The 22,080-nt window shown below is 41.3% G+C and overlaps 1 protein-coding gene across 11 annotated transcripts in view; it reads right to left on the bottom strand.

The window, feature by feature from the left end:
- Positions 1–307: 307 nt before the first annotated feature.
- Positions 308–22,080, bottom strand: part of myo9aa (myosin IXAa) — a 116,180-nt gene continuing 94,407 nt past the window's right edge. For 3 of the 11 annotated variants that reach the window (XM_084356605.1, XM_084356606.1, XM_084356613.1), the window contains 24 exons: positions 21,259–21,381; positions 20,212–20,361; positions 18,471–18,784; positions 16,293–18,026; positions 15,398–15,497; positions 14,297–14,530; positions 13,295–13,392; positions 13,030–13,157; positions 12,707–12,930; positions 12,398–12,514; positions 11,564–11,752; positions 11,211–11,261; positions 10,930–11,041; positions 8,760–8,821; positions 7,263–7,455; positions 7,042–7,170; positions 6,802–6,907; positions 6,577–6,708; positions 5,017–5,140; positions 4,778–4,825; positions 2,750–2,770; positions 2,293–2,501; positions 2,016–2,158; positions 308–1,909 (listed from right to left, as the gene is read on the bottom strand). In XM_084356605.1, coding sequence (XP_084212731.1) covers positions 1,422–1,909; positions 2,016–2,158; positions 2,293–2,501; positions 2,750–2,770; positions 4,778–4,825; positions 5,017–5,140; positions 6,577–6,708; positions 6,802–6,907; positions 7,042–7,170; positions 7,263–7,455; positions 8,760–8,821; positions 10,930–11,041; positions 11,211–11,261; positions 11,564–11,752; positions 12,398–12,514; positions 12,707–12,930; positions 13,030–13,157; positions 13,295–13,392; positions 14,297–14,530; positions 15,398–15,497; positions 16,293–18,026; positions 18,471–18,784; positions 20,212–20,361; positions 21,259–21,381 — 5,229 coding nt within the window. In that variant the 3' untranslated portion in view covers positions 308–1,421. The remainder of the gene's footprint in view (positions 1,910–2,015; positions 2,159–2,292; positions 2,502–2,749; positions 2,771–4,777; positions 4,826–5,016; positions 5,141–6,576; positions 6,709–6,801; positions 6,908–7,041; positions 7,171–7,262; positions 7,456–8,759; positions 8,822–10,929; positions 11,042–11,210; positions 11,262–11,563; positions 11,753–12,397; positions 12,515–12,706; positions 12,931–13,029; positions 13,158–13,294; positions 13,393–14,296; positions 14,531–15,397; positions 15,498–16,292; positions 18,027–18,470; positions 18,785–20,211; positions 20,362–21,258; positions 21,382–22,080) is intronic. The other 8 variants (XM_084356609.1, XM_084356608.1, XM_084356610.1 and 5 more) reach the window with 8 other exon arrangements.

The raw sequence follows: 22,080 nt of genomic DNA, 5'->3' as shown, positions 1-22,080 counted from the left end.
AAAGGGTAAGCTCACCAGTGTGGATTCCATAAATTTTCTTTAGATATCATGATAATATCGTTATCATGAATACTCGTGTAGTGGATATCTGATATTGTAACAGCCTTAGTTTATGTTACTAGTAACACTTGTGTTTGTCAAATGTCTGCCTATATTTTCAAATATGTCATCTTCAGTGTTTTGATATTTTGATGAGAAAGTGTTGGCTATCTGAATGTCAGCCTGAACAATAGACGATGTGGAAAAACACAGACAAAAGACACAAACACACAAACACTCTCAATAATAATAAAGACAAGAGACAAACTGATTTTATGTTCTTGTTTGGTTGCTATTGAGCAAACACTTTAGAGACAGGAGGTGGGGATGGGTAACAATAGATTTCAAGAATAGAATGGCATTTGTCCACTATACTGTACATATGAACTGTACTGTACATTACAATTGTTGTATGGCTGTTAAGCAGTGAATGCAGGGATTTTTATACACATCCAACATTCTTTACAGAGCTGGGATCCCCGGGGCTGGAATACACACCAGCTGAACTTGGTCCCTTTGATGGCGGTATTCCCCTTGTGAGGGAAAAAAAAGCAGCACAAACTTTAAACACATGAAGTGGTTTTCTCTTTCTCACACATACATACAGTCACGCATGAGCACTTGGCACATGCCCACACATACGCATACACACATAAATCATCCACTGCCCATATCCGTACATCTCTGACCAAGATACTCAAAAAAAAAAGATAAATATTTGACTTCAACTACCCAGCAGAGGCTGGTGTTCCGGCTTTGTACAGTATTTATACCAGTATATTATACGCTATAAAGAATTTCTGTGACATTAAAATTTATTAAATAAGGGAAAAATAAATTTGTAATAACAGAGCAACAACTGCTTACACTGATTGTTATGAACTGTAAACTCATAAAGCAGCTAATAATCGTGAGCTTCAAGTTCACTGTAACATCCGTGACGCCTGATGTTGCCTGATTTCTTCTTATTTACTGTAGTACACTGCTTCAGCTCTCCAGCTCTGTAACATTCCCTGATACTACGTGGTCTTCTGCATAATCCAACATTCCCTTTATCTCTGTCCTCCTGCTCAGTACGTCTCCTCTTGGCGCTGAGTAAAGAGCTGCCAAGGCACTGTGAGAGCATGGGTGGCAGTTTCGTCCACAGAGGAGGAGTCCTTTCACTGATTTCTGTCCCTCTGCCAAACGTTCCCCCCTTCCATCTGGGGGTGGAAACACTGTACACGGCACTTGGGGACACTTCTTTGCAGACTTTAACAAAGAAAGGCGAAGCAAGAGTGCTTTGAGAAGTGAAGATCAGTCGTCATCGCGTTACCTCCGTTTGAGAAGGTGTATACCTGCCAGGGAGTTGAATAGGGAGTGCTTTAGTGTCCCAGTGTCCTTCATACCATGAATTCATTACTACCATACAACACCACCTGCTGTTGTAGGTCTGGAGGGTCCCTCCCGGGACCATCGCCTTCTCTGGAGTGCCTCAAGGTTGAAGGCTTGGCCCCCTTAAGTTTCTGTTTGCCCCTCTCTGGATTGAAGGTGCCTCGGCTTGTAAACTGGGGCCTCTCGTCATATGTGCCTTCGACATCTCCTGTCGGGCTACTGTCGATGCTGTCGGATCGGGAGGCTTGAGATGCATTTAGAGACTGAGCCTGGGATGAACCTGAGCCTGTGGACTTGGCGTGGAAACGAAAGCGACGGGTGTTGGTAGAGGAAGAAGAGGACGACGGGTGGAAGTGTGATGAGGAGGAGTACGAGGAAACACTGGAGACAGAGTCCACTGAGTCCAGGGACTCAGGCTGCCGGCGGAGAGCATGGCGTCGGGGGCTTTTCACGTCAGATCTCCGAGGCCAGGGGGACGTCAACACTGGACCTCTCTCTGAGGATGAGAATGGAAGAGAAGCCAATATATAAGTTTTTCCTCTTTTCAACTTCAATATACATAAAAAAATGCATAAAAAGTTGGGTTATGATTTCCTGCATACCAGAGAAGTCTGAAATGGTTCCCTCAGAGTCAACATTGAGGTTTTCAGAGCTGTCAGCGGTACCGATAGAGGCCTCTGACTCCAGGGTCTCATCATCTGATGCTCGTGGCTCCAGAGTCAGCATCTCAAAAGTCAACTCCTCTCTGAAGAGACAAACCCATGACATTAACGCACAAGATGAAACACCGCTAACAGTAATAAAACATGCAAATTAGTGATGTTTCTGCAAATTCAGTTATTTACAGATACATATTTTAAGTGCAGTGACGGTGTTTACTTCTCTTTCTGCAGGCTCTCGATCTGCTCCGTCAGCACCCTCTCTTCCTGCTGCATGGCCGCCTGCTGATGCTCGGAGATTTCGGTGAATGAGTCAGCTCTCTCTTCATCGCCGCTCTCTTCAATCACAGCATCAGCCACAGATGGCAGCCGCGGACTAACTGGAGGCGAAGGCGTGTGGTAGCTGAGTCGCTGTACGTGACCTTTTCCCTAAGAGACAAATAAAAGGCAGATGTCTTCTCACTAATGTGAATATTACATTAGTGCTCCATGAGAACGCAGTTGACCAGCACAAAATGATTATGCTATCATATTCAGCGAAAATCTCCACTTTCACCAAGCAGCTACTCAGTCACACATGCAGTGACAGAACCACATGAAAGTTGAAAAACAATACAGCAGCACCAAGACTGATCAAACCCAAGGACAGACACAGCACAGTGATGCTCAAACGTTACCTTTTTAGCTGCATTTGGCTGCTTGGGGTAAAAGTGAGAAGCAAAAGGAAGAAAAATCAGTAATGCCAGGTTCATGAAGGTCAGTTTAGTTAGTGTCTAGCTTCTTCTAGCTGAGTGGCTGATGATACAGTTTCAGTCGTAATCCTTTCTCAGTTCTGAAGTAGAGCTGATAGTTACGATATCACTGTTTGAGGCGATGTTGTTTTTTGACTACAATGAAACCTTCCTCCAAGGTTTAATACGTCGTTACTGCACTTTTTCCAGATATCTGTACTTTATTTGAGTATTTATTTTTCTGACAACTTTTTACTTTACTCCCTACATTTGAACACAAATATCTGTACTTCCTACTTCTTACATTTTCTAAACAGGCTTGTTACTTTAGTTTTAATGCATTCGAGGGGAATTATCGTTATTTTCATTTTGCGTCATTGCAGGCCGCCTTCCCTACATCACAAGACCGATTTCAGCCTATCAGTGCAAATCAATCATGGCAGATGAAATGACGTAAAAGACGTAACAAGTCAGAGACTGGAATGGGGAGGAAAGGCGTGTTAGTGTCTCGTATCTGCAGAGACACTGCAGCCCTCTGCCTGGATTTTCTTATATTCTCACTTCGTTGCTGCTTGAGATGCTTTACCAACCCAAAATGTGGCTATTTGACGTCCTGGGAATGAGACTCAACAATCAACTATCTTTGTGGTACGTTTATGAACAGCTCGGATAAATCCAACTGATACCACCTGAAGTTTGAGTCTTTGAATTATATAAATATGACATGAGGTTCAGTTAGCTTTGCACAGAAATAGGCAGTATGAATGTCATTCAGAGGGAAACTTTACTTATAGTATCTGTATTTCTACTTGAGTAAAGACTATGTGTATTTGCCACTTGGGCACTTTAGGTTTATACTTCAGGTTTATACTTCAAAGCTGTCCACTATTGGCCTGCAACTGTTTTAACCAACTACCGCTCGTTCTTTTGTACATTTGTATTTCTGTTTTAACAGGTCTGTTTCTGTCTGAAGTCTTTGTTCATGCACTGAGGGTAGCTCTCAACTCAATCCTCGTGTTTGAAATAAAGGTTTGAATTGAATGATCTCTGACTATAAATGATCCAAAGAAAGTAATGACAAAAATAAAATCACATTTTCCAATTTCTTATTTTGGATGTTTTTGAGAGTGAGACACTGATGTAAGTTCTTCAGGCAGTATTTGATTATAAACATCCAGAACTATAAACATTTCTATAGATTTTAGCAGAGGTGGCAAAAGTACACACATTCTTTACTCAAGTAGAAGGACAGATATTTGTGTAAAAAAGTAAAAGTAGAGGTACTGATTCAACTTCTTTACTCAATTAAGTACAGGCTCTGGAATGTGCTCAGAATATAAAAGTAAGTTTCCCTCTGAAGGATGTCTCTACCGGCCAATTCTGTGCAAAGCTTACTGGACCTCATATCATATTAATATAATTCAAAGACTGTTAAACTTAAAGGTAGAATCAATAGGATTTGTCCCAGCTGTTCCTAAATGCACCACAAAGATAGTTGATTGTTGAGTCTCATTCTCAGGATGCCACAATTTGGGTCGGTAACGCGTCGTAAAACAACACTAATGCAATGAGTCTGTTTTGAAAATGTAAGGAGTCAAAGTACAAAGTTGTCGGAAAAATCTATTTAAGTACAGTAACTAAGTATTTGTACTACCCTTACAGATTTTAGCCATAGAAAATGCTGATCCTTGTATGTTCCATACTCCATATAGCATAATGTATATCTAATTAAAAGCAGTTGCATGCTTGCATTATGTCCCTACTTTCACCCACGAGAGACAGAAACAGAACACAAACATAAAATAAAAATAAAACAGAAGCAGAGACTAAGTGAAGTGATGACTCATGCTTTAGGGGATGGAGACGACGGATGTTAATATTTAAAGAGATGAGACGATGCAGTGATCAGCACCACAACAACATCACCACTGGATGACGGTTTGAGGATGCAATCCATGGTGTATGTATACATACCATAGTGCGCGCTATGCTCATAAATCTAACAGCTATTAGTACGGGTTTCTGGGTAAAGGAAAGGACAGGTTAGGGAGGAGAAACACAGCTTAGAAAGGAAATAATCAGGGACGGTGTGGCAGAAGGAGTTGTTTAAGGATGGCTCGGTCAACTAGATTTAGCAATGAGTCACTGTAAATATACATGATTCATCTGAAAGCAGTGGGACTAGTCGTGTTAGCCACATTACTTGAACTTACCATTGACCGTCGAATGAGGGTCAGTCTGCACTTGGCTTTATTCTCCGCAAACTCCAGGCTGCTGATGTCCTTTAGTCGAACTTTGTACTTATTCATCTGTTCACAAATGATAACTTCTACACACCTGTGGAGGGACAGCAAGAAACAAAGCCACTTCAGAAGGACTGGAAATGCTTAAAGCGGCTCCATGTAACAACTTTTAGAAATGTACATATATTAATCACTATATTTTATTTGCCACATGTGAGCGGATTGAAATGTGACTTGAAAAATGAGACCTTCCCCGTCTCTCTGCCTATGCAAGCCTATGGACGATTTGTTTAAGTTGTTTAACGCTGCTGGACTGTGGATTTCTTTGTGAAGGACTTGGGTCGGACTTTCTGCAACAGTCCAAAGGATGTGATTTTATACATGTTCGAGTGCCTCAGATCAGCACCTCTCTCCCCTCCACTAACAGAGAGCAACAGCAGCTAACATCAATTAAGAAATGTCTGCTAAAATAAACTTACGACCAGCGTCCAGCACAACACAGAAGTTTCACAGAGCCCCTTTGATGTTACAGTGAAAACGATGAGTTCATGTTAATCATAAAAACCTTTTCTACACAGATTTATTTGTACAGATAAGTATGAGCTTCATATTTTCCATCAGGCCAGTTGTTTTCTGTCAGCCCCCTTGGGAAACAGAAAACAAATAAATGCCCTAATCCCATTAATTTTATCACCTATTACTGGAGAAATCTGCAGCAAAACAACAAATGAAACATTTATTTAAAGTCACATATCAAAATTATTTTCGAGTATCGTTCAAGTATAGTTACAACATCAAAATCTTTAAAATGGCACCTTTTCCTTCATCCTCATTAAAAACATCAGATTATATGAATACATTTAAGTTCAGCTGGACACAAGATGCCTCCTACTTCACTGTAAAGTCCATTCTCAGCATTTGTTTACTGCAGGCATGGATCGGCTTCTAAAGTATTTATGTCACAAATCATTGAAATCAGATTTTCAATGATCACGGAGAAAAGTTAGACCTCAGTAATGAATGTAGAAACAGCCTTCTAGTGTCAAACTCTGCAGGTAAATCATTCTACACAGTGAAGCTCAAACATTCAACTGAAGGAAGGAGAAGAAAAACACGTTTCTGACTAGAAGGGGACTTGAATAATTTCATCATGGATTAAGTTATATTCAGAGTTTTTCGACAAAACCACACAAACAAAAACAAAAACTTGACTTTGATTTTGATTGATGTCTTTGGTTGTTGAGGATCACATTTTTTACATTTGTGTTTTCTTCCCCCTTTGTGACATCTGTACTGTCTAGATCAATTTTGCTAAACTAGATTGCGATAGCCTTGAACAAAGTTGTCTAAATTGTTCTCCACATGAAACAGATTAGTTTCAACTCAACTCCAACTTTTTACTCCTGGTCATGTGTGCCCCCCACTGAAATGCCTCTAAAGGGAAGGCCACAATACACTTTGTAAATCACTGACTTATGCAAGGGCACAACATTTATTTGATAGATTGATAGATATGCCGTGTATTCTTACGCTGTCGTCTTGCCGATGTCCTGGACACTCTGCAGTGGATCGATGGTGTCAGGACACCGCAGGATACAGGGAGCAAAAACTATGGCCAAGGCATTCGCGGACATACGGTTAGTCTCCTCTTGCAAGGCGATCCTGAAAGCATAAATACAGTATTAGAAAAATGTATAGAGTGGTTCCATGTATTAATCTTACTCTAAGATTACCATTACCATAATTTTTTATTACCTGACAAGATGAAATATGAGGCGTTCCAGGGTGTTTAGGTGAGTTCTGCTTAGCTGGTCAATAACTGAGTATACCCCTCTGATCATTTCCTTTTTATCCTGCAAACCTGGGGAGGCATTTCCACAAGACAGATCACCATTTACTGTTTACTTCACAGTCATAAATTATAGAGGATTGGATCTCCAATGTGAAATCCACTTGAAAACACAATGTAGTTGGATATCTGAATTGAACACTTACCCATGGCACGTATAAACTCCTCATACAGCTCAAACGTCATCAGAGGATTCGGCAGATCTCTCAGCCACTGCTTGAAAACACTAGCAATAACATGGATGTTGTAGTCGTCCAGATTCATGCTGTCAACATCTGTATGGTGACGAGGAGAATGCAAACACTTAGTAATCACAAAGTCAGCTAGCATCATTCACCTGTCAGCTAAAATGTACATGAAAAGTCACCTGTGTCGAGTCCCTGCTTGAGTTCCTTAATTTTGTTGGTGGAGCCGGACTTTCTGTATATTCCTTCAGTGTAGAGGCCGTGCATCTCGATGTAGTTGATAAGCTTCTCCACTACCAGAGGCACCGTCCTCTCGTCGTTAGTCAGACGAGAAACTTCCACTCCGAATTGTCTGGAGGAAAGCTCCGGGTCAAACTGTCCAAAGACACAAACATAATATACTCTGTTAAAGCTGAATAGGGGGCAGCATATCACCTGAGCAACCCCTGCTGCTCACTATACTCTTTGCTATTCTATTTAAAGTTTTCTTATTTTTAACTTGTTTTAATGTTTTGTTTCTTGATGTCTCCCTTCTTGTTTTTAATGTCTTTTAATGTAATTTCATGCCCCTGTAAAGCACTTTGAGTTGCCTTGTGTCTGAATTGTCCTACACAAATAAACTTGGCTGTCCTCGCTGTAGCTGCCTATGTCTTTAGCTATTAGCTGCTGTATAAGCTGTTAGCTCAGTAAGTCGTGCAGCTACTGGCCCTAAACTGACTCTAGTGACTGAAAAACTCTTAGCAATTAGGGGGGTGTTGGTGTGAGCAAACATGGGCAACGGAACCAAGCTTAGGAGCCTCTGGACAGACGGCTGGATCGAGACCAAATACAACAGGAGGTCAGTTTGACGACACTGAGACACAGGGTAAGACATGGAAAGGTGTGAAGTGGAAGAGGAGCACGAAAGAACTGGTCATCACCGGTGTGGAAAAGCGGCACCTAGACCGGTGAGTAAGGATTTATTTTGACCAAATCAGAGGCGATTGTGGAAAGACAAAATGAGATGGTTCGGTTTGATGAAGTGTGTTATTCTACGACGAGTCAATGAGGCAACTGAGCTCGTCTTAGTTCAGGAAAAAAAAAGAGAAACTTCAATTCAGAAGGTGTACGGTTGTATTTTTCTGTTTAATAAAGAAAATAGATGTAAGAGTATTTTGTTTGACATTTTTTGAGTATTTTGGTAAAGCTGCTGTGAGCGTTCGTTTAGCTAACTTCCTGTTCGGTTTGCAGTAAGCAGTCTATCTACGTCACCACAGTTGCACAACGCTGGCGTATATCTCCCAGCTGAAACTAAGGGGGGCTACCAGACTAACTACTGGTTAGCATCGTAACTTCAGTATACATCACTGCAACACACTGACATCTTCGACATAAATTCAACACTCTTGTTTCTTCAAACACACAGAATTTTGAACGACTATAACTTAAACATATCAACATCTTATATTGTGTATAGAGGATACACTCACACAGAGACGCATGTGAACAGCAATAAATGCCAATACTTTAAAATTCTAACAAAATTGGTAATATTTAAAAAAATGTGTTCTCCCTAGTCTTGTCTTTAAAGAGCAATATGACACTTTCGGTGTATAAGGTGGCAGAACAAAACTGGCTACTGTACATAACACACAGTAACACAATCAATGTCATGGGACATTATTGTGCGGCCGACTCACCTTCTTACTGCATTTGGTGGTCGTCTTCTGGCAGCACTTTCTGTGGCAGGCGTACCGGCACACTGGATAAACACAGCCAGAGAAACCAAACAGGTCATTTCCATTATCCACAGAAAGACAGTGCCTCCTCATTATTCAGCAAAAACTTCAGGACAAAACAAAAAACTGTTATAGTTTAAGAGACAAAAGCAGCATTGGCTGGCATGAAGAAAACATCCTGTGTGAATAAAGGACAAACTGTTTGGAGAGGTCTCTGGAGAGACGGCACTGCAGAACCCATGAGTCCAGTTGAAAACAATCTGATTAAGGCTGAGGGAGGGTGGGGCTCGCTGAACACCAGACAGCTCAGCCACAGACGTGTGTGTGTGTGTGTGTGTGTGACTGTACGAGTTCATGTGAGTGTCTGTGTGAGGGTCAGGTGAGGTACAAGTTAAGTGAACACTTATTGTAATTTCAACACCAGACACAGTATATCATTGGGTTGCAACACACAATTATTTTCATTAGCAGGCTAATATATTGATTGTTTATCATGTAACTGATTGATCATTTGGTCATAAAACAGTGAACAAAGAAAGTCAGGTTTAACTGTCAGATCTCCTGTGTTGTCTGATCACAGCTAAAAGATATTCAGTTTACAATGAGACAAAACAGAGAACATCTGCATACCTTCACAATTAAGAAAGTAAAACCAACAAATATTGAGAATTCTTTCTAATTGAATAACCAAACTGAATAATTTTAACTCATAAGTGAACCTTTCAGTGACTCAATATGGTTTCAAAAGATTTAAGTAGCGATTAAATGTCGAACAAATCTAATTTCAGACTTTTATTTTGAGGAAATAAGAAATATGACAGTGAGCATATTCAATTTTAAATTCATAAAACGTCAATAATCAAAGTTTCATCGGCATGTTGTTTCAGTATCCGGATAGATGATATACTACACAGGGTGGTTTTGTGTGTAAGATCACAAAATATGTTGGGATTCTGAGAAAAAGTTGTGTAGTTTTGTACAAAATATATGATTCTTCACAATATATTGTTAATTCTGGTTTATTGTTTGTTTACATGTCTCTAATAAAGTTTGGTATCCTGTGTTTATTCCTCAAAATCCTAAGCAGGGACAAGGACTGCAAATTAGCCACGGTTAGAAGTCCTATAGGCACCGCATCAGCAGTATTTTAATTAGATGTAACACTGCCCAACGTACCGTCCGTGTCAAATAAACAGATAACAAATAAATATTATAGTTTCATTTATCAGTATTTAAAGCTACTACAGGGAACTTTCATTTTTTGTTGATTCTGGTTGCCTCTTTGGACAAAGGTGGTGAAATGAAGTAAAACTTTGTTTTAATGTCACATCGTACCACCAGACTAAAGAGCAGCTTCTTTTCCTCCTCAGCACCATAAAAAGAAGAATGGAATCAGGGAAAACATATTTTAGTGACACATAATTAATCAATCTTCTCACTGTACTTTCTTTTTTAAACTACAGGCGTTGACTTCATTTGACACCAACATCATTCAAATTGGAACATCTTTCTTTAAAGTGAGATATAAGAAAAATATTTAGTTTCATACAGTATTTTGTTAATAATTCACAATTCCATAATTACCAAATTAGACAGGCTAAAAATCTTCCTCTGTGTAAAACATCCAATGGTTAGTTTTCTATCATACATTTTGGAGTTATCATGTGGAATTAAAAGGGAAACGTGATGGATTATTTTGTGTCATTGACTACGTACAAAAAACTGCCCTGGAACAATAATGATCACTCTTAGAAACTGTTGTTCACACTGCAAATATGGCAATTACTCCTGTTTCTCTGCATTTTATTACTAGAATTCTACACTTGTTTTGAATGTGCAACCTTTTGAACACCAACATGTAAACTGGGTGTGGTTTTCATAGAAGCTGTTACAGGTTTTTACCACACCCTCACTCATACTTTTATATTTAATTTATGTTTTTTGTCTTCATGTGTGGGACACAAACAAACAACACAGTGTCTGTCGAAAAACAAACAAACACAAAAAAAAACACTACTTCCAACACCAACCACAACCTTGAAATGAAAAAACAAGCACATTTTTTCTCTGATCTATGTCATTCAGAGATTCTCTGCAGAATCCCTGGTGTGATGTTTGCGTGCCCACTCACATTTGCACACACAGGCTCGGTCCATCATCCAGATGAGTGATGAGCAGAATTCACAGTATGTGGGGATGCTGTACTGGGTCGACTTGAAGATGTGGCCGTTATGCTCCTCCACCTGCAGAGAGCAGCAGAGGAAAAGTTCATATCGAGTTCACCTGCATGTTTACTTTCACATTTATATGCATGTTTTACAGCCTCTGGTGTTTTATATCTTTTTTTTCCAAAGAGCACTGGAGGTGAGGAGAACCGGCTGTTAGTAATGATGAGAATGAAGACAGACTTACAATATCTGTGTCCTTTTTCCTCCGTTTTTTGCGCTCGGGTTTAGGTACCTGCTGTAGGGAAAAAGACACAAAACAGAACAACATAAGTTTTTAGTATTTATTAGCTATGTCACTGTGTCTGTAAGAATCTTTAATAAATATTACATTTATTTATAAAGCACCTTTAAAACTAAGTCACAAGATACAGATACAGATACAGATACAGATAAATTAGGAACATGTGTACATATACAGCTTTATACATACAAATAAATTGCAACCCGTTGACAGTCGATACAAATGGGTTTTGGGAAGTTATTAAAAATAGTTTTCTGACTCAGCTGAACTTAACAGGAGGTAATAAGTGTCTTTACCTTGCTGAGTGTGCTGTCCAGAGGTTTGTATTCAGTCATGAACTCATCCAGGAAGACTTTGAAGGTGTTGACCCACACTGTGACAGGAGACTCTCTCCAGTCCCTCTGCTCCTGCCGCATGGTCTTCTCCAAGATGTGCTCAAAGAGAGCGTAGAGGTCTTTGTAGCGGATACTCTTACCGTCGTCCATCTGGAGAGGAAGACAATGGGATCATAGGAGGGGCACAATATTGATGTCTCTACTTTAAAAACAATGCTCCAGTATAAAAGATTTACTCTGATTATTGAAACTACAACCTTATTTGGTATCGTGTAACAAGTTATTTGATTATAATTTTGCACTTCTAATACATTTCTTTGAGCACTGATGTAACTGGTGATGTTTAGAGATGGTGGCTATAATATTAAAGGGTAACTCTGGTATTTTTCAACCTGGACCCTATTTTCCCACGGTTTTTGCGTCTAATTGACTCATGAGGACAACATTTTATAAATTGGTCCAGTACTGAGTGAGACTGCTGCAGCCGACAGCTGTGAAACACACCGCACACTGCCAAAATACGCCCACAAAAAGTACTTCTTCATGCCACTGACAGACTCAGATCGTTATTCCGGCAACATTATTGAAACCATCCCTGCAGAGATTTGCCTTTTTGTTTAACTAGAAACGGCTGCTATCGCTCTCACCAGAGCCACCAGACTCCATTTGCAGAAACAGTAATTTCAGGTTTGTAAAACACACTTTTAACTCAACAGAAACAAACTAAAACTCACTGAAACTGTCTTTCGTCATCTTTCCACTGATCAAATACCAACTCTTGTTAGGTCTACTTACCGCGAGCGCTGTGGAGTAAGAGTTGAAGATGTTCAGACGGAATTCCTTCAAAGCCTTTTTAAACACGACGTCCACCATGGTGTCCTTCTTACTGTCCTCTGTGTCCAAGTCGCTGATCTAAAATAGGACACCACAATCATCTTAATATAAATATGGATGAATTGCACTCTGAAAAGTTAAGTGAGAATGCAAGCCTCAATTTCAAAATGGCATTGTCTTCTTCTGTTGCTCTCCTTCTGTCTTACAAGCCATATAAGCAGCTCCACCCATGTGAAACAAGAGAATAAGACAGTGTGTGTTTGTCTGCACCTTCTTCATGAGGAAGTCGTTCATGCTCCTGTAGTCGTTGGTGCAGGTGAGGATCTGCAGTGCGTCGTTCTGCCACTGAGCAGGCTCCAGAGCCACGCTGGTGATCTTAACACTGCGCCTTCGCTTCACCTTCGGAGATGGCTCCTTGTTCTCCTTCAAGTCTCTGAAGCCACGATCCAAAATCAGATCAGGACTGCAGGGTGGAGACATGTTTTCCTGACCTGCTGTGAAGGAAGAGAGTTCCAGTCAGCGGCACTTCAGTGGGATTTTTCAATTATATGAAAGTCCTTGAAATGGAAGTATTTTGTATTTTGGTAACGCACCCTCTCCCAGTAAAGGCCCAGTGTCTCCATAGTCTCCATCCAGGGAGTCTGACCCACAGATCATCTTTTCTCGGGATGTCTTCTTATCTCCGTACTTGTTCTTGCCCCAGAAACGCATCTTACGAACCCTTTTCAAACAAAACAAATTTTGAATGAAAAACGTGATCAAAATCAGTGAAAAAAACTGTTTTCACTCAGAAGTGATGAAACCATCCTTGACAATTTCTAGTTCGGCTAAGTGATTAAGAAAATATGTAAAACAAACCTTCCATCTTGCGAGTTCTTACGCAGCGAGTCAGCTTTGCCCAAATCTCCTGACGACATGGCTTTGTGAATCTTCTTCGGCTCATCAGGGCTCAAAGGCTGAAATTACATCAAGTTGGATTACAAGTTAAAGACAAAACCAAAGAAAGTCCTCTCTGTTATTTCCATCAGATGGCCAGCAGATGGCAGCATCACATCACTGGAGCTGCACCAGCGGCAGAGAACATTTACCAGAAAAAAAACATCATTCTACAGAGAATAACACAACAAATTATAATTTTGAAATAATATTACATTATCTTAACCAAGGAAGAAAACAGTTTTCTAAGTAGAATAATTGTTAATAGCCAGTAGTAGTTTGTGAAGTGATGAAAAACAGTCAAGAGTGACGTTCTCTGCCTTTTTCAAAGATGTCCCAAGTTTTGCCTCGTGACTAGTACTACTGTGCGTGCTGAGAGAGAAAAAGTGAGAAGTGACATGCAAATATTGTTAATTGACCAGGAAGAAAAAAGTCTCTGTTACAGCTGTGAGAGAAAGAGAAGAAATTCTGTTAGAAAAGCATCTACGTTAAATGTTTTAAAGGAAAACACATTTCAAAAGTTGCCTAAAGTTACACTAACATTCAGTGTCAGACTGATTTCTGTCGGGGGAGTTAAACCAATAAATGATTGGATTTCTGGTTGTTTGACAGCCTTGAAATCCTGTGATGTAAATATTTACATACACAAAATCACTGTGTATAGTGTTAATGTTTTATTACACAACATCTTAGCAGGTATTTCAAAATGTCATTCAAACACCTGCCTTGAAATACTTTTGAAATGTCTTCCACTTTCTAATAGACAGTTATTGCACATTTTCAGGCACCAGAGGTTTGTTCAAGCTCAGTTTGAGTCAGAGTTGTGACGCAGATCTGTGCTCTCTCTGCTGAGGGGGTTAGAAAGAGAAGCCACGTTTTAAGAACGTAGAGAGGGCTACTGTCGCCATGGATGGCGCCTGTTACCATGTCTGAGTCACTGAAACAGGACTCTCCTAAGCTCGCCTCCGTGGAGCTCTGTTTGGAGAGGGGTAGGGTGTAATGACGGGGGCTGAGGGGGCTCAGGGGGCTCAGGGGGCTGTCGCCGTCATAGTCATCCTCATCTGAATCGCCCCCAACTGAGAGGACGGGGGCGCGGGTGAGGAAGTCGGAGCGGGTCCGTGCCATTCTGGCTTTCTTTTTTTGGCCCGCTCTGCCGACCTGGAGTTTACCAGAAGTGATAACAGCATGTTTAAAAGGTGACTTTAAGAACTTGTAGAAGAACTTCTGTGAACTGTGTTCATCATGTGAGTCAGATGTGTTGTTTTTAGTGTAAGATTTGAAATCCTGCCAAGATTCATTAATACATTCACAACACAAAAAAGGCACTCCTGCAAACCTGCAAACACATGCTTTATGTCTATAGAGTGCTGCAGCCATGACACGTTCTTTAGGCTAATCTGGAAGTTAGCATTGCCCTGGTTCACTCGACAAGAGTTGATTTTTTTAAATTTGGATTTTATATTACAGTATTGCATTAAACAAGCTCTGTGGTTTATGACATTATCAACACAAATGAACACCACTTTGGTTTAATTTTTGAAGCAAAATTGCGATCAGCAGAAGTTAAAGCTAACGTTACGTTATAAACAAACTTAGGCTATCACATGACTTTAACGTTACCACCACTAAGCTTCTTACTACACTATACTATACATACTTTACTATAAATTGATCGATCCACAAGTTGAAAGGTTAGAGTGAAAGTCCGGACTAGTGAGTACACCTTTTTAGCCATATATTTTAGTATAAGTTTGTCCTATTCAGCCACTTGTTATCAACCACCTTTTATAAGACATGTAAAAGCGTCAAAATTCACATAAATTACTGATAAATTTTTTCGGCTAAGAGTAAAACGTGAAAATCTCTTAGCTTGTGTTAACCACAGATCTTATTTCAGGTATCCAAACAAAAGCCCACTGACTTCAAGACAAGGGAACAGCAGGTGCAAAAATGTCATTTCCAGGTTTTAGGACTTATTCCTGCAGCAGTCTATTTCCTAAAAACAAAAAACGAGCGATTGCTTACCTCTCGCCCTTTTGTTCCTTTAGCGGGCTTGGAAGCCGGTGTGGGTGCTTCTCTGGGAACAGCTGCAGGCGTTTCTTTAGGGACAGCATCACTGTCAAACCTGATGGACAAAAACAGGAGAACATAAACATGAAAAATGTTATTAATGTAAAGTAATGAAGCAAAATAAAGAATTCATTAAGTTGCAACCCAGAACGAGTGTTTCAATGAAGATGTCATCATAGACACTTTGTGTGTTTGTGTGGTATAACGTCTTGTAAAATAGTCGGATAGTATAGTTAAAGCCAATCCTGTTGAACATTGGTACAGTCTCGTCTTCGTTTTACTTTCAACTTATTTATCTCAGTGTCCCTGCGTTAGATCCATATTGTGGGGTATCTGCATCAGTGCCATTGAGACCCTGCTAGGGGGCACCAAAGTCAGAAATAGAGCTGCAGTAGTTGCTCGAAATAAAATTGTCATAGTTGGTTTGACATTCTGGAAAGTTGTGACAAGTATTTTCACTTTTTCTGGACATTTTACAGACTGTGACTAAACAACGACCTGTGATAATAATTGGCAGATAAATGGAAAATGAAAAAATTAATTAGCTGCATCCTTAGTCAGTCTTCCTATGTAAGCAATTGATGTCACGATGATTCATTTCAGATATTAATTTTATTATAAATGTAAACTTTATTTATTGACCTCATGAATGTAAACTTATTTACATGTTTCATGTATTTATCCATCTATCTATTTGTTTGTTTGTTTAGGGGTTAAGGGGTTTTGCTGCATTGTTATAATTCCTAAAAAGAAAAATCTTGAAAAAGTAAACAACCAAAGAAACTAAACTAAACTAAACTAAACTACACAGTCCAAGCAAAACAACAGCATTAGATGTACTGATACTCACTTTGCAAATGTGACTTTGTCCTTGGGAGAGAAGAAGATGTTGCCTGGCTTATCCGTCATGCTAACTGTGGTGACTTGGTTACTTGCTGGCTTCTTGGCTGTTCTCACTCTGGTTCCTCCGTCTTTGGACTCCAGGGTCAGTTTGGGTGCCCAACCCTCTGCGACAATCCTGCGTCTTTCCCTGGGAGCAGTGGCAGGTGGAGGAGGCAGCTGAGGATGAGGGGCTCGGCCAGGAGGAGAGTGCACTGACGGGTCAGTGGATTCTGACTTTGTTCTGGCGTGAGGAACCAGCCCCGCTGTTCTCTCAATGAGCAGGGAGCTGGGTCTCAGGGGCTTCCCGGAGGTTGCAGTTGCACCAACGTCTTGTCCGCCCTGTCGAATCTGCTGTATCCTCTGCAGAGCTTCTCCCCTTTGTTTCTCGAACAATTCTCTCTCGTACTGAGCGAAGAACAGACGCTGGCGCTCCAGCACCTCTTTCTGCTGTCTGATCTGCTCCATCATCTCCTTTTCATTCTGCTGCTGCTGATTACGTTGCCTCTCCTCTTTCTCCTCGTTCAGTCGCACCAGCTTCTCTATGATGGCCGGGTCAGCCTGAGGGACAGAGGTAGAGACAGGGACCGGACCCTGAGGTGCAGGAGCTGGTTCTGGTTTATGTGGCGATGGTGTCAACTCCCCTGTCTGGGCTGCAGAATCTCGAACCTCCACAGGGGGACGGACGATGTCACTCAGCTCTTCACTGAGTGGCGTTTCTTTCTGCATGCTGATGACCACCACCACAGGACGACGTGCTGACTCTCGCCTTTCTTTGATGGGCTTGGTAACAACGGTGGTCGTAGAGACGGCTGCCTCTGTGCTTTGTTGAGGCTCTTCTGAAGGACGACCGGAGATGGCTGTGCTGCCCTCGCTAGCAGGGACGTAAAAAGTCGGGAGGTAGTTCTCGATTTTGGGCGGATGAGTGGGAGCAGAGGAGGCTGCCAGATCCGTTTTGGTCTGGCTGCCTGGTTGAGCGACAGCATCAGAAACTCCTGTCCTGTGTGGTTCAACTGGCTGTGGGCTTGTTGATACAACCTCTACATCAGGCTCTACTGGAGGAGGAGGGGAGCAGGTGTCCTCGCTGTCTGTCACCTCTTCCATTGCCTTGGGTGCCTCCTCGTCCATGGTGAGAAGCTCAAAGCTGCCCTTGGAGCTCTGGCTGTCAGGCGTGCCCTGAGGTGAACGGAGAGGTGGGGTTGTAGGGGGCACCAGCTCGACTGACCAGCGCCGCTCCTCAGACGGGGACGAGGCTCCGCCGGTGGTCGCCCGAACTTTAAGGAGCTCCAGGCTGAACTTGGCCTGCTCCAGCTCTCTCATCCGCCGGCTCTCTCTCTTGGCCCGAGTGGTTTTCTGGCTGGGCTCGTCTATAGTTCTTGACCTCTCTCGCACCACCACAGTGGACGTATGGATCGAGGTCCCAGGTTCACTTTGAGCTTTAGACGGGCTCTCTGTCGTCCCAGCATGTTCTCTTCCTTCTTCTTCCTCCTTTACTGCTCCGTCGTGGCTGCTGAGGATTTGGAGGCTCCTTTCTCGTTGCTCGTAGGATCGATCCTCCCAGGTGCTGAGGTCCAACCCCATGATCCTCTCGGGTGACTCCTCCTCTTCCTCTGGTGACACATTCACCTGGCCGTTCTGCAGCTGAAGCAGCTTCTCCTGCTGCTCCTTCCTCTCCCTCAGTCTCTCTTCTCTCAGTCTTTTGAAGCTGTCAGTCATGAAGACATGGTTACAACTTTAGCGGACATCAAACTACTTCCTCCTCCTATTATCAAGATATGTTTTAAAAAGCTGAAGCTATTTAGCAGAAGTTACTACAACCCCCAGTATTCACCAAACTTAGAGTCTGATCTAATGCTTTCTCAGCAGCTCAGCTGATTGTAGAGCAGCTTTGGGTTGGATTGCTTGCGTAATGGCATGCTGATCTACAAACACACCGAACAAAGAGCAACTACACTGCACGAGCTGTGTGCAAAGATTAATCTGCTTTTTTACCAGCTTGAGCAAAAATAATGCAGTCAATTATAATTAGAAGTTTCAGAACCTTTAAAAAAATGCTAAAAAGTTTGCTTTTATCTATACCTCAGTTCTCTAGCAATAGAAAACAGAACTGCTTCTACAGCTCAGGATAAAGTAATAGGTGTTGGCTTACCTTTGCCTGGCGAGGTAGCCTCTGCTAATTCTCTGTAGTTGTAACACAGCAGCATACAGACGCAGGTAGGCTTCTCGGGCTTGATGACAGCGCCAGGCCGTCTGGATAACCAGAGCTGCTGTGCAGCGCCGGTACAGCCACAACCTCCATGCCCTCTGCAGCACCAGAGCAGCTTCCCTCCACAGCCTGAACTTCTGACGCTCCCTGTAACCTCGCCAGTGAGCCTGCAGACACACAGCTGCCCCCTCCTGGACTGAAGGGTCATAATCCTCCTCCTCCTCCTCTTCTACAGGTCGATACAAACGCCACCATTTCTGTGAGGAGATGATGATTATAATATTTTATTTTCATTATACAATGATTTTTTTTTCCTTTTTGCCACAACCTATTTTTAATATTCACTAAGTACAACAACTAAATTAGAAGTATGAGAGTCCTTGCTCAAAGGGTCATGTCAAGTTTCGTTTACGGGACTGAAAAATAAATTAAATCCCAACTAGACTGGACGTGTTTCTGAGTGACAACTTGATCTGTATTGTTTTTGAGATAGATATCTTCTACTTTCCAGTTTAGGTACGTAAAGGGACAGTTCAACCTAAGATCAAAGATACATATTTTCACCTCTTACTTGTAGTTGCAGAGTTTTGGAGACATCGACCTTGGAGACATCTGCGTTCCCTTGAATATAATGTAACTACATGGCACTAGTGGTGCTTTTTCAAAATCATGACCCAGTTAGACAAGATAATCCACAGATCTTGTTGAGAGCAGTTTCATGTAGGAACAATTTTCTTTCTTCTTCCAACCGCATCACCACACAGAAGGAATGTGCATCAACTTATGGACGAGAGGTGTGCAAACTAAGCTATCTAATGTTACAGCTCAGCTGAGAAAGACACCATTTATGTTTACATTGCGCTGTCAAGAGCACAAGCCTCTCGTCCATGAGAAGATGCACGCTTTCTTCTGTACTGTGACACAGACCGTTTGCTGGTGCAGTTCAATACAATGGAAATAGTTCCTACATGAAACTGCTCACAACAAAGTTTGTGGATTATTTTGAGTAACAGGTCATTATTTCTGGAAAGAGACATTCCTGTTGAGTTTTTTATTTTTTGGTGCTTTGAGCACCATAAGCTGAGTGTCTTCTAGCTCCATTATATTGGAGGGAGGGCAAATATCTCTATGGCCGATATCTCCAAAACTTGGCTATGCCACACAAAACAATCTAGATGGGTAAATAGCACTACATGTAAAAGGAAAAATACGCACTTTTGATTTTGGGGTGAACTTTCCCTTTAAGATAAAATAAAACTTTCTGAGTATCAGCAGGTTGGGTAATTTTTTAACCTTTCATTTCAAATGTAGTCCTGTACTGTATGAGGAGGCAGTGTGCATGAAATTAATATCATATTATTTTTGCTAAAATCGTTTAGACTTTATAGTAAATGTAAGCAAAGTCATAAATAATATGATGACTGGTGCAATGTATTTCATCATTACATGTTACATCACACAGACCTTTTCACTTAAGTTAAACAAAAACATGTAAAAAATTCATTTGTTTAGTTAAGTCCATAAACAATATTACTGAATTAATATTCAGCCATAAAAACAAATCTTAGGAGCAACTTCCAACACAAAAACTGTCAGGAGTGATTTCAATAAAACACAAGGTTAAAGATGCAAAATGAAGGAGATGGCGTTATGAGCAGGGATGATGAAAAACTCTGGACTGTACCTGGATGCAGATCGCTGCTTCTCTCATCCTGACGAACTGCTTCCTCTCCAGCTGAGCTCTGAATCGCCGCTGCAGCGTGACGATGCGTGTGAGAACTTCTGTGTGGAGTAAGGCCTGCAGACGCTGACGCTCGGCCTCCCGCAGAAACACCTGAGGGGAGTGACCACGATGGAGTCAGCACAGGGTGACACACATACTTAATGAAGAACGGGGACACACACACACATACTCTGAAACCACTGGCCGGATACATGGTCACAAGAATGTCAGGTATGATCCTCTAATTATATAGACAGCATCCCAAAGGCATGGAGCCCTCCATCATGCCTCATTCACTAGACTCACCAAATATGGGGCACTGGCTTCATTACATCCTTCTGTTCAGAGGGAGGATGCTGTCAGGTAATATGAGGTTATCCCCAACACGATCTTTTCCCCATGTCTGTGACTCTATTTATAGATGTGCAATTCTGCAGTTTAATAAACTAACCAAGTTTGAGTAATTTAAAAACCCCCACATTGTTTTGAGTAAATACATTTTGAGGCTTAGACTGACAATTTCCAACAGATAATACAATGAAAAACACATAATAACATGCAGTATAATGAGCCTTACCATCTTCTTCTCCCCAAACATGACATAATAAAAGAAAATCACCAAACTACTGTTTTGCCCTGACTTTTCATTTTACATCTGGATTACACGCTGTGACTTTATTTAATCTTGAAGGGAAAAAGTCTGTGAGTTTTAATCTCATTCAAATCTCATTAGAGCTATGGGATACTAAATCATCCATCTTAGCTCATTACTTCCTACCATTTCTTACCTTCGGGTGTACGTAATCTACAGGTTAGGAACTTCTTTTTACAAATACAAAAATGTATAATTTTCGGTTATCTTATTGGTATCGGCTATATCTTGCATCCCTAAAATATTTTTTTAGGCTTACTTAGGCAAAGACAATTTTCTAATTCAAAGATGTCACACATACAGATGCTTTATAGCGTTTATTTTTCTAAGGATCTGCAAAGAGGAAGGATGCATACCATTGTCTTTCCCACTTGGTACCCATCTGGCTCTAGGTCCAGCTGGTCCAGACACTGCTGGATGCCCTCTCTGGTGGCACTGGTGCCCTCTGGGAGCAGCACACAGAAGTGATGCACAAAATCCTACAAAGAGAACAAAGACAGGTGGTAGTGAGAAAAATGCATCTGTTCTGGATGTTATGTTTGTGTCTTGTGTAAAAGATTTCTGTCCAGTAATTGAAACAAAAGGTTTGGTTTCTGCTGAAGCCATCAGCTTTTCTAACACTGATTCCAACACAGGATTAATTAGTCGGGGATGTAAACTCTGCAGCCTTGAATTTGCCTCCTGTAGCATCTCTCGAGCAGAAACAAGCTGTCAGGGCACATGTGGTTTCAGGTATAAGTCCATGCTGTCCATATTTGCAGGGGTGCAGACATCATGGCATAAATATGCTGAACTCCCACTCTTCAAACTGAGGCCCATTGTCTGATTTCAATACACTCTGCACCCTGGGCTGTAGGGGGTGGATGGGGAAACAGATGCTGTGTTTATACAATTACAAGCATGGGGAGTGTTTCAGAGAGCCGAGGACAATGGAGAGGCTCTGTTCTGAAGAGTCGGACAGAAACAGCAGAGTCCTCCAGAGTGATACCATGCCCAAGATATTTCTCATTAGTGCTGACCACAGCACTAAATATGTTTGGAGGAATTTCGGGTAAATGACGATGTCTGATGATGAGGTCATCAAAATAGTCACTGTCTAATGATTTTTGTACTTTTACACTAAACGGTTAATCCATCAAAAACTTAATATATAGTGTCATTTTTATATAAGTTTAAGT

The sequence above is a fragment of the Pagrus pagrus genome, assembly GCF_965226575.1.
Source record: "Pagrus pagrus genome assembly, chromosome: 1".
NCBI classification, from domain to species: Eukaryota; Metazoa; Chordata; class Actinopteri; order Spariformes; family Sparidae; genus Pagrus; species Pagrus pagrus.
This window is presented reverse-complemented; position numbering and strand designations above follow the sequence as displayed.